This window comes from Enhydra lutris, unplaced genomic scaffold (genome assembly GCF_002288905.1).
Source record: "Enhydra lutris kenyoni isolate GAN:26980312 unplaced genomic scaffold, ASM228890v2 scaffoldscaffold11, whole genome shotgun sequence".
NCBI classification, from domain to species: Eukaryota; Metazoa; Chordata; class Mammalia; order Carnivora; family Mustelidae; genus Enhydra; species Enhydra lutris.
This window is the reverse complement of record NW_019154095.1, coordinates 24,610,455-24,634,107: the sequence shown is the minus strand read 5'-3', so window position 1 is coordinate 24,634,107 and position 23,653 is coordinate 24,610,455. Positions and strand designations below refer to the sequence as shown.

The window sequence follows — 23,653 nt, the reverse complement described above, 5'->3', positions numbered from 1 at the left end:
TATGTCTAAAATGAGTCTCTAATAGGCAGTATATAGATGGGTTTTGTTTTTGTTTTTGTTTTTTTGTTCTATCACCCTGCGTCTTTTGATAGAAGTATTTCATCTGTTTACATTCAAAGAAATTACTGATAGATAGGTATTGTCACTTTACTATTTGTTTTATATTTGTTTCTCAAGTTTTTCTCTGATCCTTTCTCGTGTTTTTCTCTTTCATGGTTTGCTGATTTTCTTTAGTGATATATTTGGATTTCTTCCTCTTTATTCTTTGCATGTTTATTAGTGGTTTTTGATTTATAATTCCCATTTGGTTTATATATAACCTCCTCTGCATATGGCAGTCTATATTAAATGAATGGTCCTTTATGTTGGAATCCATTCATTACTCCTCTCCTCCCCATGTTTTAGGTATATGTTGTTAAATCTTACATCCTTTTATTTTGTGAGTTCCTTGACTGATTTCTTACAGAAATATTCATTTTTACTGCTTTTGTGTTTCCTACCTTTATACTGTCACCTTTGGTCACTCCTTTCTACTCTAAGAGTCCCCCCTAATATTTCTTGCAGAGCTGGTTTAATGGTCATGCTCTCCTTTAGTTTTTGTTTGGGAAATTCTTCATCTATCCTTCTATTCTGAATGATATGCTTGCTGGAGATAGTATTCTTGGCTACAGATTTTTCCCTTTCAGCGCTTTGAATCTATCATGCTTCTTTCTTCTGGCTTGGAAGGTTTATGAGGAAAAATCTCCTGCTGGCCTTATGGGTTTTCCCTTTTAAGTTACTGTCTTTTTCATCTTCATGTTTTTAAATTTTTTTTCCCCTTATCACTGTATTTTGCCAATTTAATCACAATATTTCCTGGTGTGGATCTGCTTTTCTTGACTTTGATGGGAGTTCTCTGTGCCTTCTGGATTAGGGAAGTTTTCAGCTATTATTTCTTCAAATAAGGTTTCTATTCTCTTTTCTCTTTCCTGTTCTTTTGGGAGTCCTTTAATATAAATGTTATTACACTTGATGGAGTCACTGAGTTCCCTAAATCTTTTCTCTTATTGCATAGTTATTTTGTCTCTTTTTTGTTCATCTTGATTATTTTCCATTACTCTGTCTTCTAGATCACTAATTCATTCCTCTGCTTCTTATCCTGATGTTCATTTCATCATTGTGTTTGTCATTTCATTTATTGTACATTTTCTCTCTGCTCTGTTACTCCTGTGTGTGTTAAGGGTCTCATTCAAATCTTCTACTCCTTTCTCAATTCGTGGGTATCCTTATGATCTTACTTTAAATTCTCTACCAAGCATGTTACTTATATGTGTTCAGCTTAGATTTATGGCCTTGTCCTGTCCTTTCATTTGGGACAGTTTCTCTGTCTTCTCATTTTGTTTAAGTCTCAGTGTCTGCTTCTGTGTGTTGGGAAAGTCAGCATCTCCTGTTCTTGAAGAAAATGGTCTTACAAAGAAGAGGTCCTGTAGTGTCCTGCCATATAGTGTCCCTTGTTTCCCAGGGCCTGGTGCTTCTGAGAGTGTCTCCACTGTATGTTTCTTGTGCTCTGCTGTTCTGTTCTGGCCACTTTATCTTTCAGGCCACTTGTCTGCAGAAGTTCTCTTTGCCTGTTGTGGGCATGGTTTGGTTCCTGGCCTAATTGTGCTGGCTTTTGACTAGGTGTGCTCTGGTCTGTTCGTGACATGAGACTATTGTCACTGCAGCTGGAACAGAAGCTCTGCAAACTCCCATGTTGGGAGGTACAGTTTGAGCAGGGGTTTGAGCTGGTCTTCTGGGGGAAGGGAACCACTGTGCTAGGACTGAGGCAAGTGTGACTTGGGGAGGGGGTGTTCCACTGGGGGTAAAGGTTTGGGATTTGGTTAAGCATATTAAGTAGTGAGTGTGGGTACAGCGCTGCTTCCTGCAGCTGACCCTGGGCTTATGCTGATGGGTGTGGGAGGGAAATGGCCAGCCAGTTCCTTTGTTCCTGCAGTGGTCTCTAGTGAATGTTTTCTCTCTGGGATGTGCTCAGAGATGAGCAAATAACCCCCCAGGTACTCTTTGGATTGTTATTTCCACACACTCTGTAGATTGTTTGCCTGCCTTTGCTCCAAGAGCTACACAGTACTCTCTGGGCTCTATCCCAGCCAAGCCCTCTGATCTTAAAAACTCTAGGCATTAAGCCCCAGAAGTTTCAGGAAATTATGAAATCTGGCCCTTCTCACTTCTCAAGGCAATTGCTAAGGGGGTGGGGGTGTTCATTTTCTCCCTGTGTGCTGGTTTGTCTCTTGCCCTTCTCTGAGACCCTGCCTCCCTCCCCACTGCAGCAGTCATGATCTGTTTCCCTCCCATACTGCATCTCTGCACTTCCTACCTTCACTGTGGCCTCTTCTCTGCCTTTAGTTGTGGAGTTTGTTCTACCAGTTTTCAGGTCAATTTCTGAGGTATATAGGATGATTTGATAGTTATCTAATTGTATTCATGGGATAAAGGGAGCCTAGAGTCCTCCCACTCTGCTACTATCTGTCCTTGTTCTATATGTTGTTATTTTAAAATAATTTTAGATAATGACAGTTTCAGACACTTAAAAATAATGTCAGAGAATCATTCCTTGAAAATCTCCCCCATAATGTAAATGAAATTATACAATTTTTAAATTCAGTGTTTTAAAGTTTATATCGAAATATGTATAGTTCAAGAAAATCAAATTATATAGATAGGCTTATGATGAAAATCAGGTTTCCTGCTTCATTCTTTCTACCCCAATTACCTTTCCCTAGAAGCAAACACTTTTAAATGTATTCAGGTGATAGTCAGCAGAACCTGTGTTTACTCTCATACTAGTTGTGTGCAGCTCAGTCTGTTTTAATTAATTGGTGCTTCTGCCATATTGGGGGCTAAAAGTTTTAAGTCACTCCTGGTTATTTTTATGAATATTATTTTGATATGTTTACGCTTAATTTGCCTCAATTAATTTTAGGCATTGTTTTCTCTAATACTGCAATGATGGATAAAAATTTAGCTTACTTTCAACCATCTTTCCTGCATCTTTTTTTTAAAACAATTTTGAGATGTAACTGATATACAATTCACCCCCTAAAATTAGACAGTTCAATGGCTTCATTATTCACAGAGTTGTGCAATCATTTCTCTAGTCAGTTTTAGAACGTGTTCATGAGCCCCAAAAGAAACTTCTTATCCCTTAGTCCTAACCCTGAAACCTACCCCTCCCCTTGGTAACCACAAATATACTTTGTCTCTATGGATTTGTCCTTTCTGGATGTTTTATGTAAAGAGGATCAGAAGTATGTGGTTCTTTGTGATTGGCTGCTTTCACTTAGCATGTTTTCAAGGTTCATCCACACTATAGCATGTAGCCATACTTCATTTCTATTTATGATTGAATAATTTCCATTGTATGGATATACCACATTTTGATCATCCATTTATCAGTTAATGGACATTAAGTTTGTTTCCATTTTTGGTATTGTGAGTAATGATGCTATGAACATTTGTGTTTGTGTACATTTTTTGTGTGGACACGTTTTCATATCTTTTCAGTTTATGACTAGGAACAGAATAGTGGGGTCACATGGTAACTATATGTTTAACTGAGAAAGCACCAGTTTTCCAAAGCAGCTGCACTATTTTACATTCGCACTAGCATTGAATGAAGGTTCCAGTTTCTCCACATCCATGCTAACACTTATTAATTTATTATTATTGCCATCTTAGTTGCTGTGAAGTGGTATCTCATTGTGGTTTTGATTTGCATTTCCCTATTGGCAAATGATGTTTGGCATCTTTTCATGTGTTTACTGACTTAAATCTTTGAATAAATGTCTATTCAAATCCTTTGCCTATTTTTAAATTAATTTGTCTTTTTCTTATTGATCTTTAAGATATATATTCTAGATATAGGTCTTTTATCAAACATATGATTTGCTGTTGGCATAAATGTGAGGATTTATTTCTTGGACTCTCAATTCTATTTCACTGATTTGGAATCAAATCAATATTCCAGATATTTCCAAATATTCCAAAAATATTTGGAAACAAATATATTCCATTGGTTTGTCTTTATGCTGATACTGCAGTGTCTTGTTTACTGTTGCTTTTATAGTAAGTTTCAAATTAGGAGGTGTCAGTCTTCCAACTTTGTTGGTCTTTTTCAAGACTATTTTGACTATTAATTGTTCCTTGAATTGCCATATGAAATTTAGTGTCACTTGACTTTCTGCAGAGAAGGCAGATGGGATTTAAATACATATTGCATCAAATCTATGGATCATTTGAGTATTGCCATCTTAGCAATATTAAGCCTTCTGGCCTATGAACATATATGGCTTCCATTTATTTAGGTCTTTAATTTCTTTTTACAGTGTTTTATAATTTACAGTGTACAAGTCTTAGACTTCTTTGTTTAAATTTATTACTAAGTGTCATATTCTGTTTGATGTTATTTTAAGTAGAACTGTTTCCTTAATTTCATTTTCAGTTTGCTCATTGCTACTGTATAAAATTGATTTTGTACATTGATTATGTATCCTGCAAACTTGCTGAATTCATTTATTATTTTTTAAAGTTTTTAGTGGATTTGTTAGGGCTTTTTTTGGGGGGGTATAATAAATTATATCATCTGGAAATAAGACAGTTTCTTTTCCAGTTTGGATCCTTTTTGTTTTCTTGCCTGATTGTTCTGGCTAGATACTCTAGCTCATGTGGTACATGTGGACATCCTTGACCCCTCCCACTTTTTTCTCCCTTCTCTTCTTCATTTCTATATCCCTTTACCCTTGCATAGTCAACATCAATAACATAATTGTAATTGAGTCATCAAGGATTTTTCTGTATATCTACTTTTAAAAAAGGGAAAGAGTAAACAATGTTTAAAGAAGTATGATTTGTAAGTATTGGTTATTGCCCAATGTGCTGTGACTATATTTCCTTTTCTGTAATTCTAAAGCCACAAATCTAATGACACTGAAAGAATATTCAAATATATTTTCTACCACATATTCATATTCATGACACATTTTAGTTTGCTTCATGTTTGTATCATGGCATTCTTGTACAGACCTTTTTCCTTAGAGTTTCTAATTGGTTTCTTTTCATTTTTTGTAATTAGAAGAAGAAACTAAACCTATGCCATCCTGACTGTATTCTTTTTTTGGGGGGGTGCAGAGAGGCCATGTGAGCAGGGGTTGGAGAGAGGGAGAGAGAGAGAGAATCTTAAGAAGACTCCACACTGAGTGCAGAGCCCTACACAGAGGTCGAGCTCATGACCCTGAGTCATGACCTGAGCTGAAATCAAGAGTTGGGTGCTTAACCAACTGAGCCACCTAGGTTCCCCCATTCTACCTATGTTCTGTATATTATTCAATCTCTGATTTATTCTCTATTTGTTGTGTCCATTCTTAAAACTTACTAAATCCCTAATCTGTTTGGGACCAATTTGTTTTTATTTGTACCACATTTTTCTGATACTGCAGTTTCTTCCTATAGTTTCTAGTTTTCTAGTTTTCTTTTGTTTTCTAGTTTTCTTTTGTTTGTAAAGTCTGTGCTTCTCTTGTAGCCTCAAGTTCTTCCAGCCCTTCAACCATACAGTTTATCCTATGGAATCTCCCTTTTTAGGACACCTGGTTCTTGGTGTCTAATGGGAGTGTAATTTCTCAGAGTTCCCTTTACAATGTATGTTGGAGCCATTATTTTGGGATCCTGTTCTCTTTTACTTGGTTTACTCCCTTGTTTTGCTAGAATATATCTTGAAGTAACTTAAGAAATAATGTGTGGGAGGTACACTTTCTGTGTCCTTGCATTGACTTAAAATCGAAAACTTCATTAAATCCCAAAATTGATCAATGCCTTGACCAGTTAGAAAGTTCTAGTTTGAAATTAATTCCCTGCTGAGGAAATGATGGTGTCACTCTCTTCTGGCATTCATGTAGCTGTTGAGAAGTCTGATGGGAGTGTAATTCTTATTCTTATATAGATACCCTCCCCCACCTAGTGCTAGAAGCTTTTTATTTCTTTATGTCTGAAATAGCACAGTAACGTGTCTCACTGAAGGCTCTTTTTTTTGGTCTTTTTTTTTTTTTTTTTTTTTTGAGTTATCAGTAGTCCTTTACACTTTAAAACACATCTCCATTCAGCTCTAACAAAATTTCTTCTATTATTTCTTTCATAATTTCCTTCCCTTTATTTTCTGTGCTTTCTCTTTCTGGAAATCCTATTAATCAGATGTTGGATACTACCTATTAATTTTATAAACCTTTCTATTTTTTTTCCTACTGTGGTTTCTTTTTATTATTTTTCCTTTTTCTTTTTTTTATTTAAATTCAATTTAGTTAACATATATTGGATTATTCTTTTCAGAATGAGAATTTCGTGCTTCATCAGTTGTATATAACACCCAATGATCATGACATCAAGTGCACTCCTTAATGCCCATCATCCAGTTATCCCTTCCCCCGACACAGCACCCCTCCAGCAACCCTAAGTTTGTTTCCTAGAGTTCGGTGTCTTTTTTGGTTTGCCTCCCTCTCGATTTTCATCTTATTTTTCCTTCCCTTCCCCTATGTTCATCTGTTTTGTTTTTTAAGTAACACATATGAGAGAAATCATATGGTATTTGTTTTCTCTGAATGACTTATTTCACTTAGCATAATGCACTCTAGTTCCATCCACCCCATTGCAAATGGCAAGATTTCATTCTTTTTGGTGGCTGAGTAATATTTCATTACACACACACACACACACAATTTTCTTTATCCATTCATCTGTCAATGAACATCTGGGCTCTTTGCATATTTTGGCTATTATGGACATTGCTGCTATAAACTTTGGGAGGCAGGTGCCCCTTCAAATCACTATGTTTATATTCTTTGGATAAACACTTTTCTTGTGTTTTCTATATGATTTATTTTTATTCTAAGACATATTTTCTCACCTTTACTGTCCTGTCTTTTTATTTCAGCAGTAATGTTTTTAATCATTTTGTTTACTTTTTTTCATATCATCTTGTTTTTATTTTATTGGTATACTGAATTTTTCTTGAGGTTACTAGTAATCAGGAGTGTTGAAACTGATCATTATTTTATATTACTTTTTTTCTTGTGTTCCTTAAATTATTGAATATTTTTCTGTTAAGCTCTTTTTCATTTGTTTGTGCCTAAATATTAGACTAAGAGACCTTTTTTTGTACGTAGCTAGATAGTATATCTTTTAGGCATTGGGGGTTAAGAGCCAAATCAAAGATATTTTATAGGTACTTATATAACATATATTTCCACAAATTTTTATTTATGAAAATATATTAACAAGTTAATACATTTTTTGTAATAGGTCTACTAATGAGAACAATTGATATCTTATGGAGTAGGCATTTTGCTTATTGGGATTCAGGTTTAGTGTTCCAAATTGATAGCAAATGTTTATATGTTATTCCTGATCTGCAATGAGATTTTACATATTTCATCCTCACCAGTGTCTTCTTGTGTGGATAGTGTGGTAGGATGAGTAATAGCTTCCCAAAGATGCCCATGTCCTAATCCTAAGAAGCTGTGACTATGTTCTTTTTGTGACAAAGGGGACTTTGCAGATGCAATTTAGTAAAGGAGCTTGAGATGGGGACATTACACTGGATTAACCAGAGAAGCCCAGTATAATTACAGAGATCTGTGTAAGAGGGAGACAGGAGGCTATAGAAGAGAAAAGATGCTGTGCTCCTGGCTTTGAGGCTGGAGGGCCACAAGGCAGAGAATGTAGGTGACCTCCAGGAGATGGGAAAGTCAGGGGAACAGATTCTCCTTTAGAGCCCTGGAGGGAACACATCCTGCAGACCCACTTTAGATTCTGACCTCCAGAGCTATAGCATAATAAATTTGTGTTGTTTCAACCCATTACGTTTGTGGTAGTTACAGCTGCCATTGGAAACTAATATAATCAGGTGCTGCCAAATACTCTCTTAGTCCATGAGCATAGGATTTTAGTTTTTTTAAAGATTTTATTTATTCATTTGAGAAAGAGAGCCCAAGCAGGGAGGGACGCAGTGGGAGAGGGAGAAGACTCCTGCTGAGCAGGGAGCCCCACATGGGGCTCAATCCCAGGACCCTGAGATGATGACCTGAGCCGAAGGCAGATGCTTAACGGACTGAGCCAGCCAGGCGCCCCGAACATATGATTTTAAATGACTGTAGGGATGAGGCACTTACAGTTAATTTTTGGTAGTTAGGTGGTAGCTGCAGGAGTGTTGGCTGATAAGATGAGGTAGAAGCAGCTATTGTGAGGAAGGGAGCTCCCTGAGAGGTTCCTGACTCAGAGTTGCAGTTATTCTGGAGGGTATTATAAGGACATTAAATGAGGATGAAAGGAGAGTTGAATTGATGGGTCAATAAACAGAAAGTAACCCCATCCTGACCTCTGCATACAAAACTCCATCTGGTATTTACCACCAGGCAGAAAACTAACACACACACAATCTCTTTCTCCTTCTCTTTGTTTCACACGTACACACTACCTCCAAGGGTTTCCCTCTAAAGAAACTGAAAAAGTCATCTAGGAAAAACAAGAACACGGGTGTTCATGCTTTCCAGCCGTGGCTGGCACACCTCAGTCAGCAGGCCCAGTACAGCCTGCCACCTGTTTTTGTAAGACCTGCGAGCGAAGAATGGTGTTGATGTTTTTTTTTAAAGTTGGGAGGGAAAAATCCAAAGAAGATTAATATTTTGTGACATGTAAAAACTACATGGAATTCACATGTCGGTGTCCATCCACAGAGTTGTATTGGAACATAGCCACCCTTATGTATTTGCTTACTGTCTGTGGCTGCCTTGCGTTACCATGGCTGTCGAGCAGAGCCTGTGTACAGGGTCTTATGGCTTTCCACTGCCGCTTGGCACACTTCAAGTGATAGTTTTGCAATTTTAACTCAACTGCATTATAAGTGCCACATGTATCAACGTACCATGTTATTTTAATCTTTAAAAAAAAAGTTATCAGTGCAGACCTATCATGTCAAAACACAAAAAGTGAATTTCAAATGTTGCTCTCTCAAGGCAGAGTAGAGTGTGGATTATCCTGGCAGTTAATTAGATGACAGAGCACATCTAGCATTGTTTTTTTTTTTTTTTTTTTTTTTTAAAGATTTTATTTATTTATTTGACAGAGAGAAATCACAAGTAAGCAGAGAGGCAGGCAGAGAGAGAGGAGGAAGCAGGCTCCCTGCTGAGCAGAAAGCCCGATGCGGGGCTTGAACCCAGGACCTGGGATCATGACCTGAGCCGAAGGCAGCAGCTTAACCCACTGAGCCACCCAGGTGCCCCCATCTAGCATTGTTTTGAAGGAATGCAGAACGTGTCAACATGGATTAAGCAGTCATCACAGTATTCCCAACCGTAGGAAAAAATGATCAGAAAAGTAAGACAACTTAAAACAGAGTATCTCATCACAGAATTTATTTACAAATTTTAAAAAGCAAAATGAGGTTGCAATGGAAATAAGTCTTCAGGTAGTTCATCTGTTAGCAAAGCAGGGAAACTCACTGAGCCATGGTGAGTTAATGAAATCACATTTGATTGCAGCAGTAGAAGAAATGTATCCTGGGAAAATTTGTTGTGCACTGTTAGCCTTTACATGAGAAGAGCTACCTGGGACTTTGGTAGACATATCCTTATCAATTGAAGAGAAGGCAAACCGATTCCCAGTTATTAGTACTGAAGTTATTGATTACTGATCAGTTATTGCTGTTTACTAAAGCACCAGTGCCATGTTTGAGACTGAAGAATTCATTAGTCTCAGTGAATAGTCTGGTGGAACAGCTACAGGCAAGGATGCTTTCAAAGAACTTGAGAACTGAGTAATTCAGTAAGACCTGAAATGGAATCTGCTATTTTGTGTAACAACTGACAGTGGTAAGAATATGTGTGGAGCAGACAAAAGCTTAGTTGGGCAGATGTACAAAGCTTGTGAAATGCAAGTTGTTTCAAACTTATGGTTATTAATCATAGTAGTGATTGGCAGGTACTTTGTGGAAAATGTTTGAATCTGTCATGTGTTAAAGAACCAGTAATACCAAGCATGAACTTCTTTACGTCTTATAGATGTAACCATTATCATTTCTATGAAATTTTTTTAAGAAAGAGATGCTGGGAGCGCCTGGGTGGCTCAGTCGGTTAAGCCTTTGGCTCAGGTCGTGATCCCAGAGCATCCTGGGATCGAGCCCCACATCAGGCTCCCTGCTCAGTGGAGAGCCAGCTTCTCCCTCTCCCTCTGCCTGCCTCTCTGCCTACTTGCACTCTCTCTCTCTCTCTCTCTCTCTGTCAAATAAATAAAATCTTAAAAAAAAAAAAAAGGAAGAAAGAGATGCTGAATATCCAAACTTCTGTATTTCACTGTAGTGAAGTTAGCAGCAGTCAAGTTTTGCTATGAATTTTAAACTCAGGGGCTAAAATTTTTCCAAACAAGAACCACCCTCAGCCACTGTTACTGAACATTGAAGGGCTATGGAGATTAGCCTTTGCTATCTTGACACTGAATTATCAAATTGTTGCTGTATATTATGTAAGATGTTATATTCTAACATTATTCTAATTCTAATGATTGAATTAGCTTCTGATAATTTTTGGTGCTGTTTCTTAGTGAATTCAGTATAAAATTGCAAGGCAAACAGCACTTACATGAGAAACTTATACTGTACTAAAGTTAGATAGTTAATGTTTGGGTCACAGGTCAGTGATACTACATTATACACTTCTTTACTATAAAAAGTTAATACATTGTGGAATGAATAAATCACAGGGGTGAAAATTACAGCAGAGAGAGTATAGGTAGTGGTATTATAAAAGCATTGTCTGGAGACAAATGGTGGCTTGTGGTGAGTACAGCAGGACATACAGAGTTGGTGGAATCACTGTGTTGTACACTTGAAACTAATGTAACATTGTGTGTCACCTGTACTTCAATTTGAAAAAAAGTTAAAACAAGATGTTATATCTCCATTCCCACACATACTTGCTGCAGAAATACTTTCTGAGCTCAAACTATAGTTCTAATAGTTTCCTTCCCTATTCCGCCTCTAATTGTGGATTTATACTTCTTTCTAAAAAATTACTGGGGCGCCTGGGTGGCTCAGTGGGTTAAAGCCTCTGCCTTCGGCTCAGGTCATGATTCCAGGGTCCTGGGATCGAGGCCCACATCGGGCTCTCTGCTCAGCGGGGAGCCTGCTTCCTCCTCTCTCTCTGCCTGCCTCTCTGCCTACTTGTGATCTCTCTCTCTCTGTCAAATAAATAAATAAAAATCTTTATAAAAAAATTATTTTACTTTTTACAATATTGGGTCTACAGAAGGAAGGAGATAAACATGCTTGCTATCTTGAACTAGTAATACAAACATTGTAAATTCATGTGGACTTTTACCATTTTATGTTAAGAGCTGGTTTTATTTTGCTACTAAGCTTCAGCAGCTCTCCCTAAAATGTCTCATTCATTCATTCATTCACTTACTGGCCTCAGTGTTGGAAGCCAGGAGGTGGAGAGAGAAACAAATAATTACAATAAGTCATAACTATGGTGGTAGACATGTGTACTGGTGCTGGGGAGAGGATGGACAGTATGACTGTTTCCATATGGGAGGTAGAGGAAGACTTCACAAACCACAGTGTTGGAACTGGGTCTTAAAAATTGAAGTCCAGGGGCGCCTGGGTGGCTCAGTGGGTTAAGCCTCTGCCTTCGGCTCAGGTCTTGATCTCAGGGTCCTGGGATTGAGCCCCATATCAGGCTCTCTGCTCAGCAGGGAGCCTGCTTCCCCCCCCCGCCCCTCTCTGCCTTCTTCTCTGCCTACTTGTGAACTCTCTCTGTGTGTTAAATAAACAAATAAAATCTTAAAAAAAAAAAAAAAAATTGAAGTCCAGGGCATCTGGGTGGCTCAGTGGGTTAGACCTCAGCCTTTGGCTCGGGTCATGATCTCAGGGTCCTGGGATCGAGGCCCACATCGGGCTCTCTGCTCAGCGGGGAGCCTGCTTTTCCCTCTCTCTCTGCCTGCCTCTCTGCCTACTTGTGATCTCACTCTCTCTGTCAAATAAATTAATAAAATATTTTTTTAAAAAATTGAAGTCCAAAGTTCATTAGGTGGAGAAATGGCATTTTAGGTCACTGGAACACTGTGTGCACAGATAGGAAAAGGTCAGAGATCAGAGGACATGTTTGCATGTGGCCATGCGAGATAGGAGGAGTGGCAGGAAAGGAGGCTGGGAAGGTAAAGTATGGTCAGATTATGAAGGGCCCTGCATAGTGTGTCCTGAAAATCTGGTTTGGGATGCAAATTTCTGTTGCAATGGAGTTGGTTCATAAATTCAAGTGACATCATATTCTATCAAGATTTAATTTACTGTTAGTGATAAATCAGCCTGACTTAAACATTTCCATTTACTTTCTTAACATTTCCTCTTTATTCAGTATGTTTGCAAGATAGAATCCAAATTACAGCACTAGTACAAATTGAATTAAGGCTGAAAATGCCCTTAAGTTTGAGATTTTAGAAGTTTTCCTGGGAGGAAAAGACTTTTAAGAGGTATCAAAATGATCTAAAAGGGCTAATCATGCTTGATTTTGTCTACACAGTCTTTAACTGTTTTTGCAAATTGCCTGTTCAGTTTATTATTTTCTGAAATTTAATTTTCTTTGTTTTTTGTTTTTTTTTCCAGTGGACAGAAAACTGCAGAAAATCAACCTATCCTCCTTCTGGACCAACGTGAGTAAACATCAGATGTTCAAAACTGACTTTGGCCTTTGTGGAGACTTTTCCATATGTAATTATCTCATAAAAATGACAGTATTGAAGAAAAATTTAAGTCATGTCTTCTATCTTTAAACAAATTTTTTTTTCTTCTGAGACAGTTTTGTTTTTGTTTTTGTTTTTGTTTTTGTTTGGTCAGGTTTGTTTGGCTAAGACCCTGGACAAATATTGAAGTACCCCATGACTAAAATGCCCTTTTCTAGTCTATCAAAATCAGAGAGAAAAAGAATTTCTGTTCTCCAGCAAATTCTGTCGATTGCCAAGCATTTTTTTATCCTGACAAATGCAGAGCTGAACCGTGACTTCCTGTGGTACCTGAATATAAACCATCAGATTATATTGGAAGAAAGTGTAAGGTCTTATATATGAAACCTTCAAGAAATAAACCCCTAGTGTGATAATCAAAGCTGTTGAGGACAAAACAAGATTAAAAAACATAAGGGAGGGGCCAGTGTCATATTTTAGTGCATTTAAGTTAATATTTTTAATATAGATATATGGCATTTTCAAATCTTTCATGGCTAAATGGGTTTATGAGAAAAGTATAAGAACAGCCCGCCAGCCCAGAGGGTTCAGAATGTGGAAAAGAAGAGAAAGGTATAAAGAAGGGTAATCTTTTTTGCCCTGCTTTCTTTCTTTCTAAAAGTAGCCTGGGGCGGGCAGGGGAAAGGAGAGTACAGCTTTAACCTGTTAACCTTAGAAATAAAACTGCCAGTTATTTTCCCAGTAAACATGGGATTACTTGTGAAGAGCAGAGAATTACAATGCAGGACAAGCAAGCTACAGCAAAACTGTAGGGAAGCCAGCAGAACAAAAGAGGAGAACGCTCTTTTATAGAGAAAGGGGGAGGTTGGGAAGGCTCTTCAAACCAGAGAGTCCATTGGAATAAACGGCGTTTGAAGCATAGTGCCTTTTTATTGGCTGAGTTATGGCAGTGTCTTATTGGCTGGGTTGTTGCCAGAAGAGGAGGAAAGCCTTTCTTCCTGCAGGGGTAGTAAAGTAGTATCTAAAGTATTATCAATTTGCAAGGCTCCTTTCTTTCTGCAGGGTTGTAAGTTCAAGCCCCATGTTGGGGGTGAAGCTTTCTTAAAAAAAAAAAAAAAAGTCTTCAAAAATATAAATTAAAAAAAAAATCTTTCTTTGAAAGCGTCAGTGATCAAGAGTCAGTCAGGTTTTCCACATTTCTATGCAGGGAGGAGGGTGCAGAGCAGTTGGAAATCACTTAAAGCCATATTTGAGTTAACAAGAAGGTTAGGAGAGAACACTCAGGCACTTCCCATCTAAAGACTGTATCTTCTTAAGGTCATAAGTGTTGGAGATTTTCTCAGAGCACTGAACCAGCATCATCTTATTGAGTACATTGTTTTTTAAAAAAGTTCAATAGAGAGCAAAATACAAAACTTAAAATAATTATACAGAACGGAAGAAGTAACAGAACTCCAAATTGTATGATGGCTCTAAACTAGGCCTCTAGGTCTGAAAGTAGCCAACTGAAATATTTATTGGCACTGATTCTAATTTAGAAGAAAGGTTTTCCCTGTGGAGGCAAACATGGAGTCATACATGCCTCCTGGAAGTCTCTGCTTCAAGAGACAATGGAAGCAGAATAGTGGATATAGCCAAGAGCACACAGAGTACATTTGTAAACATACAGTACAGGTACATACTAATACTTTGTTAGTAGTCCAGTGGTTTAATGCATTTGAGTGGTGGGAGTTTTAGAATTTCTGGTAGGGCCAGACTGTTATTTGGTCCAAACCAGAGTCTCTTTTTATCAAGACAACAATTACTAGATTTTCAGTGTCGTTTTTCCCTCTCTAGAGTCAGTTGTTGGGTATCTCTTGTCAGTTTTTCTAAATAATCATCTGGGAACGTCCCTTTGGACTGTGACAGAGGTTTGTCTCTTGGTCTCCTTAATAGCAGCATTTTTGGTGGAAATACCAAAGGTATTATGAGGTGGTTTTGTTTGGCCCCCAGGGAGTGAGTCAAGTCTGGTATGCCCAAGAACCTTATTAATAGAGCAGCTGGCAAAAGTATGACATCTAGTACATTTTGGACATAAGAGCCGTTTCTATTGTGGGTAAGGACATTTCATTGTTTCTGTAATATTCCAAAGTGATGAATTGCCCCAAAGGCATACTGACTATTGGTATAAATGTCTGTGGTTTTAGCCTTGGTGAAGGGACAAGCTTGAACAAGGGCATATATTTCATCCTACTGGGTAGAAATAGCCAAAGGTTAAGGTGCTGCCTCAGTGATGTCAAAAGGAAATTGTGACGGTGTACCCCATTCAGTATGTACCACGTACATCCTTCAAATAAGAACTCTCAGGAAGTCATGAAAAAGCTTGCCTTGGTTAGAAGAGTTTCTTACAAATTGTCATGAGGGGCCAAAAAGTCATGTCAACAATCATATAGGGTATCATCTGGATCTGAATGTAGTTCTTGTTTGAAGATCAGCTGCCCTAAGTATCAAACTTGAATTTGAGCAAACTGCTATTTTTTTTTTCTCACTTTGGAGGCTTTATTTCCCTTTAAGCCTACAAATTTTAATAGATGGATGTTGTCTCCTGTAAAGAAGTTTGAGAAGGGAGGATAGAGAAGCAAGTCATCTACATATTTTAAGAAAGTAGAGCCTTCCCAAAACTTTCTATCATCCAAATCAGCTTTTAAGGCTTGTGAAAAGTAAGGGGGACTCTGTGAAACCCTAGAGATAAATATTACCATCCAGTTGTATTGTTGTTCTTCCCAAGTGAAGGCAAAAATATACTAGCTGTTCTCATCAGTGAGCATACTAAAATGTTCTGCATAGTTAAATTCTGAAAAATTTGCTTTCAGTAGGAATGGATATCAGTAGCATATTAAGGTTGGAAACAACAGGATACCAAGGGGAAACAGTAGTATTTACTGTTCTTAGGTCTGGGACAGACCTCCGTTTGGCCATTGGGTTTTCTTACAGATAAAATAGAGGTATTACAGGGACTAGTACAAGGGATAGTGAAGCCCCGAGCCTTGTAATCTTCTATTATGGGCTTGATGCCTCCAGGGCCTTCTTTATTTACGGAGTATTGATTAATTCTGCAGTAAGGTTTTGAGGGATCTATTTGAATCTTGTTGGGGAGGTGCACTTGGGATTGTGCCAATATCAGTTGAAGATTTTGCCTGTTAAGGAGGTGGTAGTTGATCCAGTAGGAGCAAATAATCAGTGTTCCTAGATGCAGCTGTAGTCAGAGATGGCGCCAGTGAATGATGTGGAAGGTCATTTAATCAACCCTTGGTTGACCCTTTTGATTACTGTTAACAAATTCTAGAATCATTTCCCCCTTGGGGAGAAGGAAATTCTGGCATGATAGTTCTGTGAGAAATCTTGGCCCAGTAAATGAATAGAGATGGAGGAACGAAGTGGGTGGGGGGGGGTGGGGAGGATACATACCTCTCAATAGGCCTAGACAAAAGGGAACAGGTTCAGAGATGGGAACCTGTTGAGGTTTATGAGAGATTACCTCCCTCTTCTCCCACCTCCCCCCGCTTCACCTCACCTTAGCTACTTGAGCTTTTGTAGTGCTCTGAGGTGGAGGCTGCTTTAAAGCAGTAGGATTAAGCATGGAGAGTGTAGCTCTAGTGTTGATACAGACATAGATTTTTTTTTTTTTCCAGTCTGGAAAGTGGTTTCTGTAGGTCACTGAAGAGGGAGGGTTGGGATGAGCACCTGTAGCTCCTTGGGGCCTTGTGTTTGGGAATTAGATGGTTAGACAGCGCCTAGAGCACTTAAGTTTGTCCCAGCTTTTTAGTAATGCCGTGGCTCTTTGCAATAATGGCAGAAACTGGAAGGTTTTTGGTTTAGGCCTTATTTGCCCAAGTCGAAACTTGAGAATTTTAGCAGTCCTTTAGGTGACCCATCTAGGACACAAGCAAGCTGAAATGTTTTTCCATTTCATCCTGGTCCTCTTAAAAGACTCAAGGAGAGGGGCGCCTGGGTGGCTTAGTCGGTTAAGCATCTGCCTTCAGCTCAGGTCATGATCCCAGGGTCTGGGATCAAGTCATGAATTGATTTGGCTCCCTGCTTCAGCAGGGACTCTGCTTCTCCCTCTGTCTTTGGCCCTGCTCATGCGCGCACTCTCCCTCTCTCCCCACTCCCCAGATAAATAAAATCTTAAAAAAAAAAAAAGACTCAAGGAGAAATATCCCAGTTTGGGTCATTGATGAGTATAGAGTTAAATGCTACCTGGGTGGATTCAGCATTTAAAGGAAAACCAGTACCTTCTTTAAAAACAATTCGGAGTCAATTATAGTAGTTATGAAGAGATTTATCAGGCTTTTGTGCACAAGCCTGAATTTTTGTTCCCATCGACATGCTTAGGAAAAGCTACTGTAACTGCCCAGTGGATATTCCTTGGGAGTGTCCTAGTGTCTTACCAAAAGTTAGGAGTCTGTTTCTCTGTGTGTCCTTCAGGATGTTCCTATCGGACTAGTTTCATCCAGTGTTTGGTCTGGCCTTTGCAAGTAAGCATGTGGATTAATGGATATAAATCTGAGAACTAGATTGGTAAATTTGAATAACTAGCGTAAATTCTAAAGCCTGTGGGGTGGGGGAGAGGTCACCAGTCACTTCAGAAAACTCTTCATGACTTGCATAGTTCCCTTAGTACAGGAGCATAAGAAACTTGGCATTTCTATAGATCATCTGAAGACTCGGCTTTAAAGGGGCAGGTTTTAGCAGGTTCAGGAGAAGGAGCAGGGAGTACTTCAGAGGGAAAAGGAAGTTCAGCAGTGTAAAAAAAGGAAAGTGGCACCTGCCAGCTGTCAGGAAACAAAGGTAGAGGGGGGGGAAAAGATCTCTGAAGCTGTTTTGACTTCTTTCACTTGTCTTGTCAGTTAATTTAGAAATAGTATCTTACAAAGAGGCAAACTCAAAATCCTGTAGGGATTCAGAAGCCTCAAGGTACCATCTAAAACAGGCATTCCGTTTAGGTTTTTTTGTTTTTTAATGGCTGTGCTTTCTAATTTACTTTTGGGTAAACCAAGTTTGGGGAGATCCGAAGTTCCCCATAATGGGCATTGAAGTTCTGAGTTACTTTTGGTTAACTCAGTCTATTTAGTTATAAATGCATATGCAGGGGGACCACAGTTTTTAAACATAGAACAGCTGGAGTCCTAGGAGGGGCCGAGTACCCTCGAAGCATTTTGATGACTGAGATCCCATTTCTTAGACATTTTTCTCTAGGGTAAAGAGAAAAAATGCTAAGTAGCACAGTTTCAACAGGAACAGCCTGTTTCCAGAAGGCATCAGGCCAAAGGCCGGTATCGTTCCAGTAGGAACAATCCAGTTCCAAATTGGAGTCATACCAAAAACTAGTGCATATCCAGCGGGCACAGTCCAGTCCCAAAATGAGTCAGTTCACACCAGTCTAAACAGGAGTCAGTACAGTTATAACAGAAACGGTCTGATTTTGTAAAGGACTCAATAAGTACACTCAGATTAAAAAAAGAAACAAACACACACACAAACAAGGCCTTAAGGCAGATCCCAAATAAAGCCTGGAGAGCTCTCAAAAAGAGAGTGGAGCTTGAATTCCAGGGAAAACTTACCCTCCAGCCCAAGGATTGTCAAGAAAGAAGGGAGCCCAGGTGGCTCTGTGGTTAATCCGCACCTGTTTGCTCACCAGCCTTGGAGTCGTTGGGAGTTTTCTCTGTATTCCACTTCTGATCACCAAGTAATGTTAACCTTAAACATAAATCTGCCAGTTATTTTACCAGCGAATATAGGTTTATTCAGAAATAGCAGAGAATTATAGTGAGGGACAAGCAACCTAGGGCAAAACCATAGGGAAGTCTGTACAACAAAGGAGAGGAACGATGTTTTCTAGAGGAAAAAGGGGAAGTTGAAAAGACTGTTAAAATAAGTCCACTGGACTGAACTGGGAGTTGGAAGAATAGTGGCTTCTCATTGGCCGAGCTGTTGTCAGGGCAACCTTTCTTCCCCTTGGGGGGATAGTAAAGTAGTAGTTAAGGGTGGTATCAGCTTGAAAGGCAGCTTTCTTCCTGTTGAATCTGCAGTTGGGCCTGACAGCTATCCTGCTGCCCCTGACTCCAGACTAAATGACATTTACTTTTATTAATTTTCAGAAACCAGCAGTATCAAGATGACATTCTTGATTTTTGTAGTATTCCAAATATATATATTGTACTGCACTTGCCTAAATTATGTAATAGCCTCTGCCTCACATACAGTGCCACTGTAATACACAAAATTCTTTTGATTTATTCACTTTTCTGTGGAAAAGGCAAATATTTGACAGGAAGTAATTTAGGAGTAATCAGTTCCTATGTTCTTCTAAAGCCAGTGTGCTTTCCAGCCCTCTCTGTAATGGCTTGCGCTCTGGAGGTCTTCCTTTGTGTCAACACTGGCAACATCTTGCTCTTCAGTGCCTTATTGATTACGTGCATCTCTTGATTGGTGTCACTGCCCCAGTTCATTTAACACATAATGAACATCTTCCATGTTAAAGGCTTTTTTTTCCTACTCCCTTTCATGTCCACCTTACATGTGTCTATGAACTGATTACTCTGCAAACCTTCCCTCCTTGGGCTTTTAACTGGTTCCAGGCTACTGAGTGTATGTATGTGTATACACGTGTATAAAGACAGGTACAAAACCCACATGTAGAAATAAACACATTTTTCCCATATTTATCTGTCTATACAATGTAAATATTTTTGTCCTGGTATCTCCCCTGGATTCCTTCCTACTTCCCTAGCCTGTTCTCTGCAGAAAAATCTTCCATTCTGCTCTGCTCCTTTCCTCTGAACTATAACTGTGCCTTGGGATATGAGAGGGGAGTGTGGTATTCATATACCTTTGAATGACAACAGAATCCTCCTCTACATTATTTTTGATTGAGTGCATCGATTCTGGAGGTATGCATGGGCATCTGTGAGGGAGGAGAGAAATACCTGTTTATCCAGCCTGACCAGTTACATGAGGACTGGAGATCAAGGGCCTGACAGCTAGAGCACCCCTGAATCCAACCAGATCCCATTAGCATTTATTTTCTACTGCTCCCTGGCATGTAGCAACTGCCTTCTTATTTGTGTGTTCGTGTGTTGTGTCACTTGGACTAGTTTCTGAGCCACCTGTGGAGCCAGGTGGGTTCAGTCAATTCTTAATAGTGCCTGTGATGACCTGGGCACAGCAGATGCTAAGTCTCAAACATAATTTAATGATGTTTATTGTTTGCAGTAAAGTGGGAAAATATTCTATAGTCATGACTATTGATTGAATACCGATACTGCTGAGTATTTTTTGTGTGTTTCGTGTAATCTTTACTGCCCTTAATAAAGTAGATAATGTTTATTTTTCTAGGAAACTGAGGTACAGATGTTAAATATGGAGATATTTTAGAAAAATATTTAATGAGAAAATGTGGGATCATGGTTAAGCTTTAGTTATTAAAATGATTTTGTTAATCAGTTTCACAGTTCTTTCAAAGGTGGAGGTGTTATTAGAGAGAGATTTGGGGGTCTCCCCATGCCCACTTAATCTAATGCTCTGCTGTACTGAGTTTATCTCTTCCCCATTTCTTCTTTGGAATCCTTGAGCCTACCTAAAGAAGAATCAGGAGATTAGGGTGGATATAGATTTGAGTTGTGTTGGATATTCTAAGGGGAAGAACAGCTGATTGGAGTTCAGAAAACCTGTCTTAGGGCAGTACCACCAATGTCCACAGCTCCAGTGGCCACTGCTTTACCATCACTCCTAGACATGGAAATCTGGGTGCTTGCTGGCAGGGAGGGGAGACCATTGGTAGCACCTACCTATAATAGGATAAACAAGATTTTTTTTTTAACTGTGGGACCAAATATTGCTTATGAAATTATGACCAGTTAAAAGCTGAATTAATTTTTTATGTTAAGCTTTTTTCTAGGAATTAAGTATCAAAGTCTTTAATATAGATATCAGCTACTGTAGCTCACACCGGCATGTACCTTATGTTTCTCTGGAGCAGAAAAATAATGGTGCACATGCTGGCTGGTTTTAGGCATACCTCTAAGCTGATAAATCACTGAATGGCACACCCTTAGAGGCTTAGTAAGAAGATCTGGAATATAATGTTTCTGTAGCTAAGGAGAAAGGTGGTAGCATTCATCCACCAGAAATAAGGCTAGCTCCAATGATAAAGGAGTGGACGTTGCTATATCCTCAGAGTAGAAACTGCCATTTCTCAATTGAAGAGTAGTAAATGCATATGATTGGAACAGTGCTTGGGTGTGCACTGACTACAGAAGAATGCGGAGAGAGAGAGAGCGTGGCAGGAAGAGTCTCATGGCTGAGTGAGTACTGAAGATTTTTGAAGCCAGTCATGGGAAGCTGATACATGTTGCCACTTCTGGAGGCTTAAAAGGCAACTGTACAGAAGCCAGTGCTAAGGCAATGATTTGGCAGTAGTGTGACTGTCTAACAGGGAATTCTGAGACTGGGAAACCAATCAGAGAAGTGCCCAAAGCCTAGACTAAGTCTCTGCAGAGATTTAGGAGGGCAAAAAAGGCAGATATTTTCTAGCACTGAGATTCAGATGACATGTGGCTCTGAGCCAGAATCCTTTCACTTATCATCAGTTCACTTTAATCTTCCAGAACGTATAACTCTATTCTAAGATTTCTGAAATTGTGTGTGATTGTGTATACAACATAGGGCAGAAACACTAGCTGGGAAAATGAGCTTTTGTGCAAACCTTGGTTTGAGTACTAGCTTTTATGTTATTGTTAAGAATATGCCTCTAACATATCCATCTCAATGTAACTAACTCCCGTCAAAAAACTGCTTTTTTCATTTTATGGTTACACACCTCTCATTACAGCTATAGGGGTCCAGTTCCATGGTACACCATAAATCTTGACTTACCGCCCTACAAAAGATGGCATGAATTGATGGTTGACAAGGCACCAGCGGTATGCTGATTGTTAAATCTTCTATTTCTGACATTACTGAATATATTGCATTTTTAAAAGAGCATTTCATGAAATTACACACCAAGTATTTTAAGGATATAATTTTGATATTTTTCTCCTGTTAACAATAATAGAAGGAATGATGCCATTTTTCTATAGCTTCCTGATCTTTTTCTCGCCTTTGCCTTTGTTTCTATCATCTGCCTTTTTCTAATTAATTAATAAAATGGCCTGTTAAAGATGCATTGTGTGTATAGATTAGATGAAAATATTTTCAAATAGCACTCTCTCTATATGTGGATAAATCAAAAGGTCTTTGTCTGTTTTCATATTACCAATATTAATCTTAAGTAGTCAACATTTTTTATGTCTCTTGTTAATTAAACAATTTATTTATTTTTCAGCTAAGAATTATTATGAATTCCCTGAAGGATCTAGTAAATGCATTTGTGCCAAGTGGAAAAATTATGCAGATAGTGGATCAAAAATTGGTAAGAAATATTATTTCCCACAATAAATTTTAAACATACACATATCCACATATACACACAGAGAGTAAATGTAACAAGATGGGATTGGGAGGGAGACAAACCATAAGTGACTCTTAATCTCACAAAACAAACTGAGGGTTGATGGGGGGAGGGGGGTTGGGGGGGTGGGGTTATGGACATTGAGGAGGGTATGTGCTATGGTGAGTGCTGTGAAGTGTGTAAACCTGGCGATTCACAGACCTGTACCCCTGGGGATAAAAATACATTATATGTTTATAAAAAATAAAATTAAAAAAAGAAAAGGCTCTGGTATTTATTTAAAGGCATAAATTGACAACTTCTTCTAAGGAGCTTAGACAAGTTTTCATTTATTCTAGACAACTATCAAAACTTAGAGAGACTTAAAATTCTGGGGTTTGGTAATGTATGAATAATAGGACACAAAATAGCATGACAAATTTTGGCAATTAACTGCCCCTTAATTTTAAGTATGGACTACTTATACAACAGTGGACACATATGTGTTTATCTGGGAGCATGGTATGTCCTTCCCCTTAGACATACAATTGACCCTTGAACAGCACAGGTTTAAATTGGGAAGGTCCACCCATACATGGATTATTATTTTTCTTATAAATACAGCAAAGTACCGTAAATGTATTTTCTTTTCCTTATGATTTTTTTAAGATTTTCTTTTCTCTAGCTTTTTAAAATGTAAGAATACAGGTTAAAAGACATATATAACATAGAAAATGTGTGTTAATTAACTGTTGATATTATCAGTAAGCTTTCTGGTCAGCAGTAAACTATTAGTGGTTTGGGAGAGTCAAACATTATACAGGGACTTTCAGCTATACAAGAGGTGCGCACTCCTAACCCCACTCATTGTTAATTGTACTTATATTTGCAAGTTCACTATTGAAAATTTGGGTTGTGTGGGGTATTTTTGCTTTGTTGTTGTTGTTGTTGTTTTATTTGAAGTACTTTGCCTCTATATCTCAGGACACCCAGAGATTTTTCTGCATATGACCAAATGACATATTCAGCCTGGCTCTGCTCTTTAGGGAGGCCCTCAGTAGCTGTGACCATTGAAACTCACTTGGGTTGAGTGTTTCTTTTAGCAGTGTATTTGCCAAATCAGCTCATTTTCCTCTTGGTCATGCAGGAAGACTCCATTTCTTCAGCTTCTTTTTAATATAGGTGGGACCAATGGAAAATCTAGGGCCTGGCCCTTAGAGCTCCCGAGAGATCCTTATCACCCTGTTTTGGTCCTTGCTTTGGGACCCTGTATGTTTTGCAGGGTACAAAGGATTGGGAAGACCACCAAGGGCCTAGGGCAAATGTTTCAGCACTTAGGACATTTGGGATTGGATAATATTTTGTTGTGGGACTGTCTGTGCATTGTTGGGTGTTTAGCAGCATCTCTAGCCTCTACCCACAGGT

General features: G+C 38.7%; 1 protein-coding gene across 1 annotated transcript in view; it reads left to right on the top strand.

Annotated features, from left to right (window-relative positions):
- LOC111144609 (N-acylsphingosine amidohydrolase 1) overlaps positions 1–23,653 on the top strand; it is a 48,768-nt gene that overhangs the window by 8,884 nt on the left and 16,231 nt on the right. Inside the window, exons 2-4 of the mRNA XM_022498993.1 lie at positions 12,680–12,726; positions 21,629–21,719; positions 22,124–22,210. Of these exons, the coding sequence (XP_022354701.1) occupies positions 12,680–12,726; positions 21,629–21,719; positions 22,124–22,210 (225 nt within the window). The remainder of the gene's footprint in view (positions 1–12,679; positions 12,727–21,628; positions 21,720–22,123; positions 22,211–23,653) is intronic.